The 19661-nt window shown below is 33.3% G+C and overlaps 1 protein-coding gene across 2 annotated transcripts in view; it reads left to right on the forward strand.

Annotated features, from left to right (window-relative positions):
* Window positions 1–19661, forward strand: part of RB1 (RB transcriptional corepressor 1) — a 116449-nt gene that overhangs the window by 33555 nt on the left and 63233 nt on the right. For both annotated transcript variants that reach the window (XM_043891640.1, XM_043891641.1), the window contains 8 exons: window positions 3239–3277; window positions 4239–4306; window positions 6238–6348; window positions 8747–8889; window positions 11311–11388; window positions 13665–13774; window positions 14743–14820; window positions 17245–17332. In XM_043891640.1, coding sequence (XP_043747575.1) covers window positions 3239–3277; window positions 4239–4306; window positions 6238–6348; window positions 8747–8889; window positions 11311–11388; window positions 13665–13774; window positions 14743–14820; window positions 17245–17332 — 715 coding nt within the window. The remainder of the gene's footprint in view (window positions 1–3238; window positions 3278–4238; window positions 4307–6237; window positions 6349–8746; window positions 8890–11310; window positions 11389–13664; window positions 13775–14742; window positions 14821–17244; window positions 17333–19661) is intronic.

Here is a 19661-nt window from a genome sequence, read left to right on the forward strand (position 1 = left end):
AGGCTATCAGCTGTTCTCGTGCATATAAATTTAGAAACTACACAAGCATTAATGAAATGACTATTGGTAATGACTAAATGTTAGATGCTCGGAATGTGAAATCTTATGATACTGTGATCATCAAGAAGTTTACAGTAAATAATTAAATTATATATTTTAATATAATTATTTGCAGTAATTTTTTGATGTCCTATTGTAGAGGGTTGTTTGTAAGAAGCAGAAATTATGTAGTGGGTAACAATACTGTGTATTTTTAAGGTAATAAGAATAATTATGGGGTGAAAAAACTGTAGAAGAAGGCAATGTCTAAGTAGAGTTTAAAGAATAATTAGAAACTCACCAAGCAAAATACGTGGAGACTGGGACTGAGCATCCTAGGCAGAGTGATCAGCATGTGTACAAAGCCAAAGCAGTACCAGAAAGTACTTTGGATATTGCTAATGGCTAAAAGGTAGGAGGGGATGAGATTGATAGTGAGCTTGAACTTTGCCCAGCAGGCGATGGAGTCATTGATTTTAAGCTATCAAATGACAGAGTCTGATTTGTCCTGTAAAAGATCACTCAGGCCTTTGTTAAAGGGATTTGGAATTTTTATTGACTAGTTTATGAGATAATTTAATGTTTATTGATCTTGAAGTGAATCAGGATTTTTTTTTTCTATCTTATGTGTACCTTCTTCTTAAGAACTGTTGAGAAAATTAGCTGTGATACCAAAAGTGAAAGTCACTCAGTTGTGTCTGACTCATGGACACACGGACAAATACACAGGCCTGCCAAAGCCTGTTTATTTCTGGGTTCACTTATATGTGTGTATATGGCAGTGTGCTGTAGTGATTAGGATAACTTTTAAAAAGTTAAACAGATCTAGATAGGAATATTAATTTTTTCATTTACCGACTTTGTAAGCTAGAGAAAGATACTTAACATCTTTAAACCTCAATTTCAATCTGTAAGATATAGCTAATCTTAATGCTCTCCTTGCAGAGTAATTGTAAGAATGAAGTCAGACAATATTACTGGTTAGCTCACCTCCTAGCACATACTAAATGCTTAATAAACAGTAGCTTTTAAAGCTGTTACTAACTACATTAGTGCTGTCACATATAAATATAAAAATGCAAGCCATATATTTTAAATAGTTAGCTGCATGACAAGTATAAACAAGTGAAATTAATTTTAGTGTTTTATTTAACTCATATATCCAAAAACATCAAATTTTGACGTGTATCATTCATCCATAAACTGTTCATGGCTGTGTTGTTTGTATTAGCCAAAAAGTGGAAACACCCCAAATATCCATCAGCTGATGAAAGGATAAACAAAATGTGAACTATCCATATAGTTAGGGGGCTTCCCTGGCGACTCAGATGGTAAAGAATCTGCCTGCAATGCAGGAGACCTGGGTTCAGTCCTTAGGCCGGGAAGATCTCCTGGAGAAGGAAACAGCAATCCACTCCAGTACTCTTGCCTGGAGGAGCCTGGCAGGCTACAGTCCTTGGTGTTGCAAAGAGCCAGACACGACTGAGCAACTGACACACATATCCATATGGTAGAATATTATTCAGCCATAAAGGGAATAAAGTACTGATACATGCTACAGTGTGGATGAACCTTGAAAACATGAAGCTAAGTGCAAGATACCAGATACAAAGGCCACATACTTTTATTAGATGATATGTCCAGAACAGGCATATCCATGACATGGAAGGTACTATTTCAGTGAAGTCTTTTCTCACAGTGTGTTACCTCTGATTTGCTCCTCAGTGTAGCCTTGGCCAGGTGCAGTCACTGAGTGGTTTTTTGCTTTAACCATCTTTCCCCCTGTTGTTAAGCTAACTGCCTCTGTTAATATCACACTTAATTGTTACCTCTCATTTATTGCTGATTACTTTTTTGTTTTTGACAATGCTCTGAGTCACAAATTGCTTCACAGTTTAATCCAATTAAATTTGGCTCCCTTTGCAGGAGTAGTCTTTGATGTCAGGAGAGTTATTCTTAGCTGTTTCTTTCCCTGGTTCTCCTCTCAGTGATCTAGGATTTAGCTTTTTGCTCTCATGAGATCTGTCGGTTTTCTCTTTTATCTGCTTCTACCAAAATCTGCATTGCCTTCAACAGTGCTGTTATTCTTGAACACCCCCACACCATTCTGCGTGAAGTTAATTCCCCTCGGGAGAGCTCAAGGCTCTGTGTTCCTAAGACCTGCTTCTCTCCTACTGCCACTTCTGTGCCACTGGTTGGGAGAGCCAGATGACAGTGTTGTCTTCTCTTGCAGTGATACCTCTGCTTTAAGAGTAGGGCAGTGAGAGGAGACAATAGCCGTAGTCTTCCCAGATTGCCTTTCTTGGCTGGAACCTCTGTCCTGTGAGCCAGCTGAGACAAGACAAATCAGTATTTTGACGTGCTGTGTGCCTGGAATAGAACTTTACCCCGTGAGTGGGTGCGAAGTGGAGGACAGGGGCCCCAGACCGCTCAGCTCCTCTTGCCTGGGCTGGGTCTTCTGCAACATAGACCTGTGGGAGGTGAGAAACACTGATAACCTGCTCTCCCCAGAGAGAGTTCCAGGCTGAGAGCTGGAGAGAGAGGAGCCCTGTGTCTTGGCTACACCTGTCAGGCATAGAGCTTCCTTATGCTGAACTGGAGAGGAGTAAGAAATGAGTTTCGCATTGAATTCCTCAGACTCATTGTTCTCATCAAGATTTGTTAGATTTTCTTGAAGATATGTTCCCTTTTTTGTTGTATGCCCTTAGAAAAATTTCCAGAGACTTTTAAATGGTTTTTCAGAAATAATTTTTACCAATTATAGTTATTATTTTAGGGAACAGGTCTGCAAAGATCCTTACTCTACCCACCATTCCAGAAGTTGCTGCCCTAAATAAGTAGGTTTCAGTTAAGTAGTACTTTTCAGTTGTGTTATTTCAGCAAGACTTTATTAAATAAGCTTTTATGACCTGGTGTGAGATTGTAACCAGATCAAGATTCAATTACAGAATGTATTCCAAGTTACATATGCACACATGGAGTCCAGTCGTTTTGTAACTAGATATTACAGGGATGTATGAAATGTCATAAATTGGAAACATCTACTTTAACTTTGTTTTTATAATTCTGCACTTAAAAAAAAGTATCCTTAAAATAGGATGAATAAAGCATTATAAAATTGACATCTAAATTATGAAAAAACTTTAAAAGTAACTTTTTAAAAAGTCATGATGTTAACATAATTATTTCTTCCTTTCAGGACGTGTGAGCTTATATATTTGACACAACCCAGCAGTTCGTAAGTACCTCAGAGCATGTTATTTTTCACTTTTTGGGTTTTTTAATATATGAAATAATCGCAAACACATTGATAATTTCAGGGTTGGTTTGATTGCTTATTTCACACTACTTCATAAATTAAGGTCATAGATTTAAGCCCTGTGCGGATTATTTATCTTTTCACAAAGAAAGTGGTATGAAATACTTGCCTTTTACTATAATTGGGAACTAAAGGGAGAAGTTGATTCAGAGCAATTTTTTACCAACTCTGAGAAAAATGCCAATCTTTATTGAGAGTGTATTACAGACATTTTATTAACTAAGACTTAAAGCATAATTTTTGTGTAAGAATAAACATGAATGTCTATGTTAAAATTTCCAAATAGTCTTTTTAAATGTATGATACATGTTCCAGCAGTATACCATTGTAAGAGCTCTACAGTTTTTTTTCAGAAACATAATCAGTAATATATGAGATTTTCTGCCCCACTGAAATAATGATACTGAAGACAATTGATACAGAGAAATTGTATATTTATTAATTAACTCTATTAATCTAATTCCACTTGTTAATTCCAACAAGTGAATGATTTAAAGTTTATGAGGGCATAGTGTTAAACTGGTAAACTAGAGTCACCCAAACCTCTATATTTTCTGTTCACATAAAATTGGTTTTAATTAGAAAACAGAAAAGAGTTAATTGGAAACCAAGTATGTCATATTATACTACTTCCTGTGCATATTTTTAGATTACAATAGAAGGTATTCAGTGTTTTCTTTAGAAAAGGTATACTACTCTGTGGGAAAATATAAATAACTTGGTGAAAAACACAAACTAAATTGAGACAAAATTGAATTCATGTGTAAATTGTGCATTTAAAATGGACTGTATTCTATTATGCAGTCAACTCTAGTCTGTAATTGTAAAAAATGGGGGGGAAAAGATATATTTAGAAAACTAATTTTTTTCTGTTTACTAGGATATCTACTGAAATAAATTCTATGTTGGTGCTAAAAGTTTCTTGGATCACATTTTTATTAGCTAAAGGTAAAGTCATTGTTAAATGTTAATGTTTCAAATGTAATAATTGATCCTTCTTTTGAGTAAGCTCAAAATTTTAATTCAGTTCAATGTTGCTCCTCCTTACCTCCAATTCTTGTGATTTTTTAACTGTTAGAAAATTCATAGTTCTGGTACTGGAGGCAACCTTGAAAATGTCTCATTTCACTTCTTTTTCTAGTATTTTTTCATTCTTTCCTACTTTCCTATTTTTAAAAATAATGTTACTGTTTTTATAAAAATGATGTATACTCATGATAAAGAATTCAATAAATACAGTGAAATGCAAAGAAAAATAGAAAAATTACTCAGAACCCACCTAAAATAATCATCAAAATTATGTATATGCACAAAATACATCTGAAATGACATTCTGATAAAACCTTCCTGTTTCCTACTTTCAGCTTTGCTTATTTTTTTTTTATCATCATTACATTATCCAAGATTATATTTATATTCTGTTCTGTAATTTTAGTTATCACACTTGTTTTATCTCATTTATGTATTTAAATGAATTCTAAGCTTTTTGTCACTCCTATATCATAGCTTCTCCATTTCTGAGTTCTTTATTTTGATCTATCCTTAGCTGTCTAGATTTTACCATGGAGTTTTTCAAAAAAGCTTTTTGGTGCTGTGTTTTCTATGTTTGGCCTGTTTTATGAGTCATGTCCTGAAGATTCTGCTCTTCATTTCAGAGAAATCTTAGCATGCTACATTTTAAGATATTATTCTGTTACGTTTTGAGAACACCCACTATCTTACCTTAGATTGATTTTGTCCTCCCTATTTATTGTCTTCTCTAATGTTATTTTAACCTTTGGTCTTTTTCTTATGTATTAACTACTTTTATTTCAAACTTTCCTTCTGTTTTGAGCTAAACTATGTTTGTAATTGTTACTTGGTCTTGAATTTTTCCTTACCTTGTCTACTCTTTGTTTTTATGTAATTCATGTTCTTTTGAGTTCTCAGTGCAAGGACTCAGGACATTTTCTTCTGATAGATTATCTTCAACATGGGGTTGTCTACCCAGTTTTCCCACTCCTTATATTGTGATTCTATTTTTTTATTTTCTTTTTTATTTTATCTAATATGTTTGCATAACCACTGTGCTTCCCATCCTCTTTCCATCCACCTTGTTGCTAGGACTTTGTTTGGGCCTCTCTGACCTGCTGTTCTGTTTTCTTTGATGTAGTGTGAATGCATTTCCCTTCACTCACTTTGCACTTTATCTGTGACTTGTTGTGTTCCCCAAAGAGCTATTGTATGAAAGCAGCCTTTTAAAAAAAATTATACCTACTTTTAGTCAGAGGATGAGGGAGAAAGTCGGGACCTCATCTGGAATGATATGAGTCATTGTTCTGAGATTTTTGTTAGAATGACCTGTAAAACAGGCACTTGTCCTGTTTCCATAAAAGGAGTGTGTTAGGATTCAGATTGTCCCCTAATTCAGTATATTATACTGGAGTCTTTATGTTTGTTAGAGTTGCTGTAGCTGTTTACTTCATCCATTTTCCCCTCTCTTGTCAGTGATACCTATTCCCTCTAAGTAAAAAGAGGGGAAAAGATAAGGATGCTCTGAGTCATTCTCTCTCAAATTTGGTATTGTTATTAGCATTTAACCAGTATATATTTTTCTTTTCATTTTGTTAGGAATTGGAAGAGAGATTCTTTGATCTGACCTCACTCCACTATTTTTAACTAGAGGTCCTTGATATTCTTTACCTCTGTGGCATTTCTTAACAACTTCTAAGTGTATTATAAACAAATTTTTGCACCATACCTAGGGATATAGAAAATGATTTTTAACATGCTCCTAGTGATTGTTGAATCATGAGTATGTGGACACACTCATGTCCACAATTTTTCCTGACTTAATATCTCAATCTCTACCTTAAAATGTGGACCATTTTTGTTTTCAGGACAAGTATTACAAATGGAAGATGATCTGGTGATCTCGTTTCAGTTAATGCTGTGTGTCCTTGACTATTTTATCAAACTCTCACCTGCTGCATTGCTCAAAGAACCATATAGTGAGTATTTTCATTTATTCCCCTCCTGCCTCATCATTCAGAGTTGTTTATTGACTTCTCCTAGATCCAAAACACAGTTGTAGAGCCAAAGGAATAATAAAAAAGAAATCAGACATAGCCTCTGCTCTTAAGTAGCGTAAGATATGGAAGAAGAGATTAGAAAAGTAAGCAAGTTTTTAGACTATATGGTTGAAAGTGGTCTGGGCCAAGATACAGAAAATACTATGGGAGTTTAGGAGATGAGAAAGTTTTCCCAGCTGAGGAAGACCATTTCAAAGTGGTGGCATTTGGGTTGAGTGTTGAAGTGATAGTTAGGGTTTGAGGATTGTGGTTAAGTTTAGGGAGGGGCATGCCCAGTAAAGAGAAAATCGATAGGCAAGGAACAGATAAGAATTAAACTGTATGGGAAAGGGTGGCCCAGCCTACAGGAACAGGTTAACTACATTTTTTATTGATGCTATAATGATTATGTGACTGATTTTTGTTTTTTGGCGTGTGAACTGTAATTGATCCACTTCAGAGGGTAATGAGATGGAAACTGTAGTTAAATAATAACTATTACTGAAATAATTAGATAGCATTAAGCAAAGATAAGTATACTCCTCTTAGAATGAAATTGCTTCTTTTGGTGACATATAGAGTAGGATTTAAAAAAAACACTTGTTATACTACAGAAAAATGTGAACTTAACTTAGGCTTAACTGATTCCTTGCTCCTAAAATGATAAAAGTATTAATAATACTAAAAATAATAGAGGACAGATCAAAACATGTAAGTCTCAAAGTATTGTCAAAGTTATTGAAAAACTGAAGCCTAATTAATCTTCATGAGCAATAGCTTCATGGTAAAATGAAGTCTGGAGCAGAATTTTGAAAATGTGTTGAACGTGATTTTACAGAAAAGGCTGGTCATTTAGCAGAAACCACATGCAAAACGAAAAAAATACAAAATAATATATTCAAAAACTTCCCGAATCTTTAAAAATTTTCCTTATATGCCTTTTCCTCACTTTTAAAATATGTTATAACTGTAATAAGTTGATGAAGAGTATAACTTTAGGTTGATAGCTTTTGTGCTTTTGGATAATTCAGATATTCATTTAATTCTCCCAAGTGCCATGTTAAAGGAGAAACCAGGATAAGGTATTGAATTGACATCTATGGTAAATTTTTAATTAGCTTTTTATTAGGAATTTCCAAAAAAAAAAGAATTTCTATGAACATAATTAAATTGTATAATAAGCCCCCATGTATTTATCACCTGCCCTCAGAGTATAACTTTTGATCAACTCATAGTCCTATCTACTGCCCAGTTCTACCAGCAATATTATTTTGAAGCACATTTTTGCATACCATTTCATCCTTATAAATTTCAGAATATATCTCTGAAAGATAAAGTCTTTTTAAAAAGCATAATGACAATACCATTCTCACACCTAAAAACCAGTTAGTATAGTGATTTCTTAATCCCACCAAATATCTAGTAGGTGCCCCTGTTTTCAATTGTTTTATAAAAGTAATTAAAAATGTTTATAGGTTGACTAAATCAGAATCTAAATAGCATCTATACTTTGTGATTGATTGATACGACTTTACAACTTAAAATATTCCTCCTCCATCTATCTTTCTCTTTTTTTTCTTGTAATTTATTTATTAAATAATCAGGTGGTCTTTTTTATTGACTTTTTCATGGTTTAATTTTTTACTGATTGCATCCTATGGTATAGTCTAACATGTTCCTCTATCCTCTTCAGTTTCTTGTTGGGCCTAGAGGCAATTAATATTTTTTATACTTAGTCATCTATAATCTCTTTAATAGCTCAATCCACATTCAGTTTGAGTTGAAAATGCTCAAAATAATCCAGGGGATTTTTTTTCTAAAATCACAATTTAGTGTCACATTATTATTTTTATTCATTATTATTATGCTTATTTTTTAAAAATCATCATAATTTGTATGGTATTTGTTAAAATTTTAAAAACTTATTTTTATACTTTACCTCGAAAGTGAATCCATAAATAATGCTTAACATTCTTAAGACTCTTTTAAGATAGGAAACATTTTTCCCCCTTACCGACTGAGTAGAATACACTTAAAATTAGTTTATAAGTTGGCTATTTCCCTTGCCTTTTTCATATTTGTCTATAGAGTTTTAGGTTTCTTTTTGGACCAGCTGGGGGCAGAAGAGAATAGGGATGGCAAAAACTATTACCAGTATATAATTTACAATAGATAGTAAATAGATGAAGCTGTTAGCTTTTTTGTGAAGCCTAATAAGTAAAAGTAGCAGAATGTTACCAAGATTATTTCCAACCTTCCAAGTTATAATTAGAATACTTCATTATGTTATACAGTGGAATGTGCAATTGTTCTTATATCTGATTTACCATTTTTACAGAAACAGCTGTAATACCTATTAATGGTTCACCTCGAACACCAAGGCGAGGTCAGAACAGGAGTGCACGGATAGCAAAACAACTAGAAAATGATACAAGAATTATTGAAGTTCTCTGTAAAGAACATGAATGTAATATAGATGAGGTAATTTAACTTCATGATTTCTTTAAAATAGTTACAGTAGATTTAGATGTAAGTTCTTCCTAACAATATATAATTCTTTCATGATGAGCTTGCTTTTTTGTAATTAGCGCCAACTCTTTTGCAGTAGCAAAATATTTAGAAAAAGTTTAATTTTCATATTCAGTTACTTTGATTTTAAAGAGAATAGCTCCCTCATTCTGGAATCACTGAAACGTACATGATTAAGGCAGTAGTTTTCAAATATATTTGTTCTTTGATTCTTCTGTGGTTATTGATACTCCTAATGTTTAAAGTAAGCGACTAAGAAAACCCTATTGTTTTGATTTTAGTGATAAGTGATACCAAGATTAAATTTCTGTTTGTTGTTTAGTCGCTAAGTTGTATCCAACTCTTTGCAACCCCATGGACTATAACCCACTAGGCTCCTCTATCCATGGGACTCTCCAGGCAAGAATACTGGAGTGGGTTGCCATTCCCTTCTCCAGGGGATCTTCCCAACTTAGGGATCGAACCTGCGTCTCCTGCACTGGCAGGCAGATTCTTTATTGCTAGCCACCAGGGAAGCCCAAATTTCTGTTCAGTCATGTATAATTACTCTCTTTCTAAGTATCACACCAGATGTTAATGACTGGTGGAGGATACACTGAACACCCAGGAATTGCTTATCTTGTTAATAAGATCTGGAATGTTAGAACTGGGAGGAATCTTACAATTAATGTACTCGGCCTCCTTTTACTAATGAGTAGACAAGCTTCTAGAGACTGATAGCTGATTACTAACAAAGTCTGTGCTTTGGAACATCTGCTACCAGTGCTTCTTTTACTGTGCCATGCTCTTTCTCTCATAGATTGTTATATTATCCACAATTCACTGTATGAAATGTTGCATCTTTGAAATTTCTCTGTTAACTCTGGGGAGGAATGGGGGTATGATATCAAAATCTCATTTAATAAGTATTGGAGTGATTTATCAAGTCTGAATTTTGGCACTATGAGTTAATTTCATCAAGTATATAGATATAGACATGTAGATGTATCAACTTTACACATATAATTTACTTTTCTAGAATAGCATATTGTCTTCACTAATAAGGTGACAAATGTAGTTGAAACCTTTTCTTTCTAACTCCAGCCTGCTGCTTAGTCCTTCAAGATAAAGAATATAAATAAAGGCAGCTTTCTAATTCCTGGTGGTTAAATCTCTGGATTTCAGAACTACTTATATAATTGCCTTCCAAAAATCAGGAATAAATCATGTTTTTCCTTTTTATTTTAAATAATTCTTTCATAATTTATGATGTAACAGTGACTTATAAAGTATAGGTGATCAATAGCTTTGGTAATTTATATTAAAAATTTGATACTTTCTATATTAAAATATGTAATATTATTTACATATAGCATTTATGATTATATAACTGTTGGTTATATTTATGGTCATATCATTATTCGTTAGTCATACTAATTAGTTAAATAGAACTACCCATCTTATAATTATTCCAGTTAAATGGGAATTAATTGGAAAACAATACTCTTAATAAGTATTTTAGAAGCTTAATTCTTACAGCTTATTTGTGAAGTAGAAGATAGGATCTTATTAATAGGCTTATGTTAAATTATTTCTACCTTAACAAATGTAGACTCCAAAGTTGGAAAAGAAAGTTATATGAAGAAAAGTAAGTTGCTTGCAATTCTGTGACAGTTTGTCAGTATAGAATAGTCAGAGATACAATTCCAGGTTTTCCAAATATGGTCTTTATTATTCATGTTAAATGTAGGGAGTTTTTTGTATGAAACTGCGTAAGTCCCAAAGCATTTTCATTCAGTTTTGAAGAAAATTGCTAGGTATATGTATGTGAAATTATTTTCTTATAAAAGCAGGTCCTTTTCCTAAATTTGTGCTAAAATAATTAACTCAATATACATTAAGCTTGATATGTATATGAAATGGCCCAAAAATACTCTTTGGGGAGAAATTAGAGGCAGTGTAGAGAAGTTAAAGAGCCTTGGCTTTGATGCTAGGCAGATTGGGTTTCAATTCCAGCTCTGTCACTTCCTAGCTACGTAACTTTGGTCAAGTTGCTTAATTTTTTTGAGCCTTCGATCTTTTCACCACTTGTTAAATATGGGATTTTGAAGTTGGTTTCGATGGATTTTCTTCTTGTAAATCCCATTTCATTAACAACTACCCCCTGCACCTCCATTTTAGGACCTGAAAGCTGCCTCATAAATTAAAATAAATAATTGTATTAATTATAAATAAAGATCACACTGAGTTGAATGTAACTTATTGATCAAAATGTCAGTTCACTCATTCTAGTATTAATAGTGACAGTCAAAAAACCAGTCAAAAATAGTCAAAAAGTTAAAAAACCAGTTTTAAAAAATTTTAATGGTCATGTTGTAACTTTATCTTTTTCAGGTGAAAAATGTTTATTTCAAAAATTTTATACCTTTTATGAATTCTCTTGGAATTGTAGCTTCTAATGGACTTCCAGAGGTAATCTGAAAGAAAATGTAATAAAAAGCTAACGTGTTTCGGGACTTTGGGGAGGGAAGAAGAGTTGTCTAAATTTCGTAGGGTTACTTTACTATATATTAAATATTTTTCACTCAAGGAAAGAATCTAAGTAGAATTGTGGTGAATCAGTTTTATATAGTAACAGAAAAACCCTTTTTAATATATGCTCAAATGTATATATAAACAGCATTTTAACATTTGCACTAGAGATTGATTTGTACTGAAATTTTTCAAAAATCAAAATACAGGCTTTTGAACTTCTAAATGCCTTAAATATTTAAACTAAATTTCTGCGATCTAATTTGATTCTGATTTGCTTTATTATGCTTCTTTAAGCATAGAAGCCTTGATTAATGCCATCAACATGTATTGGCATCACTGAATTTTGGAACATCCTTTTGAGTATTTTTTTTCTTGGGTGTTCCATGTGGCTTGCAGGATCTTAGTTCCCCAACCAGGGATCAGATCTGGGCCCCAGTGGTGAAAGCACCCAGACTTAACCACTGGACTGTCAGGGAATTTCCTCTTTTGGCTACTTAATTGGAAATAGCTTTGGTTGAAATGACTGTGATTATATTGTAGACATGTTTTAACTTAGTGGTATGCCATCCATCTATTTCTTTTCACATTTTGCCTCAAATGCCTTGCTCTTCAGTGAGAACAGAGAGCTGAGAACTTTATGTGGTAACTTGTGGAGAAAAGGATGCTTAAATGATGAAGAGCAAGTTCTCAATGGTGAAGCAGTGTTTTAGACACACCTAGCATCAGTCACCAAGACCTGAAGACATGAAATCAGAGAGCTAGATTGCTGATTCTGTGACCTGAGTTGGGAGCTAGTCCTTGAATTAACTAACTTATTTATTCAGCAGTTACTTAGTGCTTAACATGTGCCAGGCATCGTGCTGCATGTCATCCGTGTAGAGATTTAACTCAGTCATTGTCCTTGTGGTGCTAGTGGAAGAGACACACATAGGACATTACTAATAGGGGTCTACAGGAGTTTAACAGGTGTGTACACAGGGCATGGTGACATCTCAGAGAAGGGCTACCTAATTCAAATCGGGCCAGGTAGATTTTGCACAGAATCCTTTGGAGGTCATGTGATTTCTGAGCAGAGTAAGATTTATGAGAAGTGGCATTTCCAGGAGCTGGAAATTATAGATTCAAGGGCACAATGATATGTGATAGTATCGTCTGTTCAGTGAACTCCAACTAACTCCTTAAAGTTGGGATACAGAGCAAGGACTGGTAAGACATGGTACTAAAGAAGCAAGAAGGGGCCGGATGGTGTATTACTGAGTCCTGTTACCAACTTATATATCACAAAATATGGTATTTACAACTCTAAAGAATCTTAGGCATTGTAATTTTTTTCCCTTTGAAAGGATTACAAGGTTGGAAAATTCAAGATAAACTTTACATTATGTAGCACTAACAGCTACTAGTCAATAACCTGTTGATATTTAGTGCTTCACTGAGACAGGGCAAGAACAATGATTAAATAAATAGAAATGTCTGCTTTGCCTAAAAAACTTATGCAGGCAAGCACAAAGTTTACATTTAGATGAATTTCTTCCTACTACTCCTTTTAGAATGCAATTTTAGGGCTCTCAGGTTAGAAAGTCACAGGAGAAGGCATGTTAAATAATTATCAGGCATTGGCTTTTATATTATGATTGGAAAATTATGAACCCAGAACTGATAAAAGATTTATTGATTCTAGCATTTGGAAAAGTGTCTGAGATTGGAAATAAATTGTGCAAGTATGTTAATTAGGCTAATTAATTGAGGTTATATGCCCAAGATACGTTACTAAAGAAAGTGTGAGTAAACCGAAGGATTTAGAAAGATACAGAAGATTTGTTAGTGTTTGAAAAATTATATTATATTGAAAAGTGGGGTAGAAGATTAAAAGTGAAAGATGTATAGAATGGAGGATCTTGGCAATTAAGTGGTCATATATCTATTTTTATCTACATTTCCATCTCAGTATTGTTTTGTAGCATTGGTGATTCTTGTCTAGATAAAATGTGGGATATATCCATAAAAAAAGATTTAAAATTAGAGTTGAAAAACGTGCAATTTTTGTACTAAAATACTTCACTTTTAGATATATGCCTTTATTTATATTGCATGTGAAGTCTTTGTAATGTAGAATTAGGTGATGTTGTACAAAAATTGTTTAAATCTGGGATATATATACTGAGATATAATGGCGTGAAAAGGATAATCATCAGTATTTTTTGGTTTTTGAGGTGGAAAATCTCTCTAAACAATATGAAGAAATTTACCTTAAAAACAAAGATCTAGATGCAAGATTATTTCTGGATCATGATAAAACTCTCCAGGCTGATCCTACAGACAGGTATTACACATGATATATTATTATTTGTTGATATGCTGGTTCATTTTTTAAAAACTTAATAATACCAAAGTATATTCTCTTGAATTGTTGTATAGAATCCTAAAATAGGAATGGTTAAGATAACTATAGACAAACCTATGAGATATTATGGGTTCCATTCCACATCATTGCAATAAAGCAATACCATAATAAAGCGAGTCACACAAATATTTTTAGTTTCCCACTGCATGTAAAAGTTACACTTACATTGTACTATAGTCTGTTAAATGTGCAAGAGCATTATATAAAAAATAATGATGTACATACCTTAATATAAGAACACCTTATTGCTAAAAATAGTAACTATCCTCTGACAATGCAGGATTATAAGCCTTCAACGTTTTAAAAAACAAATTCTGCAAATCACAGTAAAGAAAAGTGCAGTAAAATGGGATATGCTTGTACAAAAATTTTGAATGATTGTATGATTAATTTTATGTCGTTAAGCATGAAATCATTTAATCTTAGCTAAGATATATATATGTATATATAATTTGGAAATTAAACACAAGTAAAATGTTTCTAGTTTTATTTAAGCCAAAGTAAAGTTTTTGGAAGGCATGATGATTGAAAAACTTGAGCTTTGATGTTTTTTAATACTGAACAACTTGGCTAGTAGTATCATCAACATCTAACATTCTAGAGAAAACAAGCATCTAACTTTCACTTTCAGAAAAATTCTTAATGATTGCACACCTGTTTGTCTGTAAACCTAGTGGAAAGAAACCTAATTTAAAAATGATGATGAAAAAATGAAATTTTATTTATGTTAGCAGCTTTTGGATCATCTATTTCCTTTACCTTCTATTATTTACTTAACCACTTTGTATGATGTCATGAGGCAACAGAAGATATTATACTGCTTTTTTGACTCATAAAGCCCAAGTTGTAAATTTTCAGTCTGAATTACTCTGCTTATCACTATTTAGTTTTGAAATGCAAAGAACACCACGAAAAAGTAACCCCGATGAAGAGGTGAATATGATTCTTCCACAGACTCCAGTTAGGTATGATTTTTCTTACTTTTGATTTTCATTATAATTATTTAATCAGTGCTTTATAGTGCTTCAGGTTTAATCATTTGTGAGGAAAAGACATTGAAAATGGTTTTAGTCCTTCTGGGATATACACAGAGCAAATGATAACACTTTTCTCTTTTTTATTTGCTAAAATGGAACACATTCTCATTCTAGGTTACACTCCTTAAGGGCAGACAGACCTATGTCTAATAATCATATTGTTGGCAATTAGGAGCACATCTGGCACACAAAGAGCACTCGATGTATACCTGTTACATGTATATATAGATATAGAATGAAGATGTCTTTCTCTATGAAATTATTATTTTTCACAGCATCCCATTCATCCCTTCATAGTGTGTATCACAATTTATAATTATGAATTCATCTGTGTATTTACTTGTTTCTGTCAATACCCATAATAGCCTTTGAGTTTATACTGCAATGGACCATGACTTTTTTGTTCACCATTAAATTAAATAATTAGGACCTAAGATAATACTTGATACATAGTTACTAATCATTAATTTTTTCAAATGACTATATACACATATAAAAATGCATTCTTGTTTGAATACAGTAATAGCCTTAGACTTGGTACAGAAGGGACTTTATGAAGTGATGTTTGAACTGAATTTGGAAACATGTAAGTTTGTGTCACAGAAGACCAATAGCATGTGCAGAGGAATGGACATATGAAACAGCACAATATGTCAGGGGAACTGTAAGCAACTTTGTACTGATGGAAGAAATGGGAAGGTGAAATGGCAGAAGAGGAGGGTGGGTAGTAGGTCATGAAGGGTCTTATTATTATTCCACACTCAGAAGTTTGGACTTCAGCTTGTGCAGGATATAGTCTGTTGCTATACATGGTTTAAGCAGGGGTAGGATAAAATCAGACTTGGTTTTTGAAAATTTACATGATAGTCACTTGTGAAGAGAGGGACTGAGGAGGGTGTAGTGAGAAATAGAGAGACCTACCAATCTGTCACAGTGGTTGTTAACCATGGATGCAAATTAGATAACCTGAGGAGCTTTTTTTCCCCCAAAGTACGTATGCCTTGATCCTGCTGCCATAGACATAGTGAGTCAAAATCCCTGTTAAAATCCCACATTGCAGTAATTCACTTGAGAGATGCTGAAGATCTAAACCAAAAGATAGGTAATGGGAATGAAAGAGCAAGAACAGATTTGATAAATAGTTGATGAATTCAAATTTAGGATATTATTCTTAAGGAATTTATGGGATATGAAGAAGATAATGTAATAAGTAGTAGGATATAAGGATCTTACATAATAGATTTGGGAATCATCAGGGAGAGTTAAAACCAGAAAAAGAGATGAGGTTTTCTGAAGTGAGGGTTATAATAGCAAGGATGGTGACTAAGGACTGAACCCTAAGAGTGCTGGGACTTAAGGACTGGATAGAACTTAGATTAAAAAGAATGAGAGGTGTGATCGGGGAGGCCGGAGAGTGGAGCCAAAGAAGCCAAAGGAGGGAGGGAGTTTCAGAAAAGAGCAAGTGTTTGAGTGTGAGATGTCTCAAGAAAATCAAGTATCAAACCGAATAAGAAAGATCTTTTGGTTTTAGCAGTTGGTCATTTATGACTTAGTCATTGTGGCTTAAGCAGTTAGTACATGTATATGTCATAGAAGCGTTATATTTAAAAGTCGAGGAATTGTAGCTGTCAGTTTCGAGAGGCTTGACTGAGAACCAAACATGGATTATTAAATAATATTTAAGGAACCTTTCGGCCATAAACATTCTACAGCTTTTTGCATGTTTAAACAGTGCATACAGAGTAGCAATGTACTTCTACTCCAAAATTGGGTTATTAATATTTACCATGTACCCCCAAATACACACAAAATTATAAGAGATTGACCTACATTTATGTTTTAGTAATGATGACTTCTAAAATCATGTATGCCAAAAAAATAAAAAATAAAAAATAAAATCATGTATGCCTTCTTCTTGAAGATCTCTGTAAAAGAGGGTCACTTGCTTCTTGAGTTATTAAATATCTTAGTCTTTATTTGACCAGTTTTAATATTTAATTGTAATAATGTTTGCTTAAAATATTGCCATTTTGATGCCCTTTTGTCCTTAAAATAATGTCATTACTTTTATAAATTGTTTTATTGATATATGGTTTTATTAGTAAATAAGCATATATGTTTTTTAATGATAAACTTACTGATTATGATCATATCAATTCTTAGATATCTAACTAAAATGTTAATTCCTTATAAACAACAGTACACTAAGGGATTTGTAAAGTCTTATTTCAGAGGACTTAAAGATTAACAGGAGACAATGAGATTGAAGATAAGTGTAACTTACGACATAGATACATGTCACTTGTTCTTTTTGTTACTTCGTTTCTTAACATTTCTTCATATTTTTTCTAGGACTGTTATGAATACTATCCAACAATTAATGATGATCTTAAATTCAGCAAGTGATCAACCATCGGAAAATCTGATTTCCTATTTTAATGTAAGCCATATGTGAAATACTTTATTACGAGATCTTGGCAAACAAATTTGAAATTAGAAGTTAAAATACTGTTTTTTTAAACACCCATTTCTCAATAAGTTGTCTATTATCTTATTTCTTGCTTTTCTTTTTAACTCTCCAAATTAGATATTAGTAGTAGTGTTGTTTTATTTGAACAGTGTTATTTTCAGATTTACTCATGTGTACTCTTTGTCTTGCTCACCATTCTTTCTTGCAGCCTAGACCTCCCTTCCATTTTTATTTTCTTCTTTCTTCAGATACATCTTTTTTTTTTTTAATTGGAGCATAATTGCTTTACAAGGTTGTGTTGATTTCTGCTGAACAATGTGAGTCAGTCATAACTATATGTATATCGCCTCCCTCTTGAGTCTCCATGCCCCCATACATCTTTTTATAATTCCTTTAGTGAGAGTTAGTGTGGTATGAGTTTACAAGCCTTTTGTTTTATTTCTTGTCTTAAAATACCTTTATTCTTGTTTTTTGTGAGGCGGTTTACCTGGATCTTCTGTTTTAGGTTGACCTTTACTTCCCCTTAGTAGTTTGAAGGTGTTACTTTACTACTTCCTGACTCTCATTGTTGCTAGCAAGAAATTTTCTGTCAATTCAAACGTTGTTTCTTTATAGTTAATCTGTCTTTTCCCTCTGGCTGCTGTTAAGATGCTTTCTTTGAATGTGACATTAGATAGGATTTAATATTTGTCATAGCTCTGCGGTCTTGTTTATTTAGCCCATTTTAATTTATTTTTATTGTATGGCCCTGTGTGCATTACAGTATATATTCCTGATAGACCCTGAGTTTGATTTCTGAAAGGCACCTGCTACCCTCCCTCCCCTTAAAAAAAGGGAGTGAGAAAGAAAGAGAATGAAAACTAGTGTCTGTACTCCATGCTGTTCCTTTTCTCCTTTAAAATTAGATGAGGCTTGGGACTGACTGAAATGCTCATCTGTGGAAGCTGGTTGAGGCTCGAAGACTTTTTAAAGTTTGGCTTATCCAGTAACTGTGCTCTGTTTGGTTAGCATTCTATTTAATATCATAAGCTGCCTGTGGTTTTGTCCTTGTCTTTGTTGTCTTCTTGCTTATGTCCCCCCCCCCCCAGGTATTAACAAAGTATTTTTCTGTCATCATATTCATAACTGTGTTGGCTCAGAACTGATTTTCTTTGTCCAGTTTGCATAAAATTGTTTTTATTTCTGGGTAATTTGTAGCACAAGAATAGTTCCCAGACATAGGTACTCAGTTACTTAGAACTTTTATAAGTAAAAAGAATGATAATCTCTGTTTCCTTAAATTTGTTTTTGGTATTTCCTCCAACATTTGAAGTATGTAGGACGTCTTTTTTATTTTAAACTATTTCTGTTGCGCAGAAAATTCTGCGTCAGAGCTATTTTTCAGAACTCAGTTTAAAGTTTAACATTAAATGGAGTGCAACAGTTTGACTGCAAAGTTTTGCGTACACTACGAATTGCCTGTCTCAGAGGGGGCATATCTTGAAAATCATTAAGTTTTTCTCTCAATTTGTTTCTTGGTTTCTTCATTTTAAAAATCAATGCCATCTTTCTTTCCTTGTGTAAGTAAAATATTAGAAGCTATAGACATTTTTTTCTTTGAGTTTTATTAAGATATGATTGACATGCTGCTAAATTTACGCATACAGCATAGTGATCTGACTTTCATACATCATAAAATGATGACCTCAGTAAGTTTAATTAACATCCATCATCTCATTTGGATACAAAATAAAAGAAACAGAAGAAAATTCTTTTCCTTGTACCGAGAACTCTTCAGATTTACTCTCTTAACAACTTTCATGTATAACATACAGCAGTATTAATTATATTTATCATATTGTGTGTTACATCCCTAGTGCTTATTTATCTAATAACTGAAAGTTTATACCTGTTGACTGCCTTCATCCAGTTCCCCCTCAACCACCCCCTGCCTCTAGTAACTACAAATTTGATCTTTTTTCTATGAGTTTGTTTGTCTTTGAAATATAATTGACCTACAAGACTTGGTTAGTTTCTGGTATGCAGTGTAGTGATTCAGTATTTCTGTACATCTCAAAATGATCACCACAGTAAATCTAGTTACCTTTTGTCTCCATACAAAGATATTACATAATTATTGACTGTGTACCCCACACTGTACATTTCATACCCATAACTCATGTATTTTGTAACTAGAAGTTTGTACCCCTTAATCTTCCTCACCTGTTTCTCTCTTTACCCACCCCGTCCCTTCTGTTTGTTCTCTGTATCTATGATTGTTTCTGTTTTGTTACGTTTGTTCATTTGTTTTTTAGATTTC

This window comes from Cervus elaphus, chromosome 30 (assembly GCF_910594005.1).
Source record: "Cervus elaphus chromosome 30, mCerEla1.1, whole genome shotgun sequence".
NCBI classification, from domain to species: domain Eukaryota; kingdom Metazoa; phylum Chordata; class Mammalia; order Artiodactyla; family Cervidae; genus Cervus; species Cervus elaphus.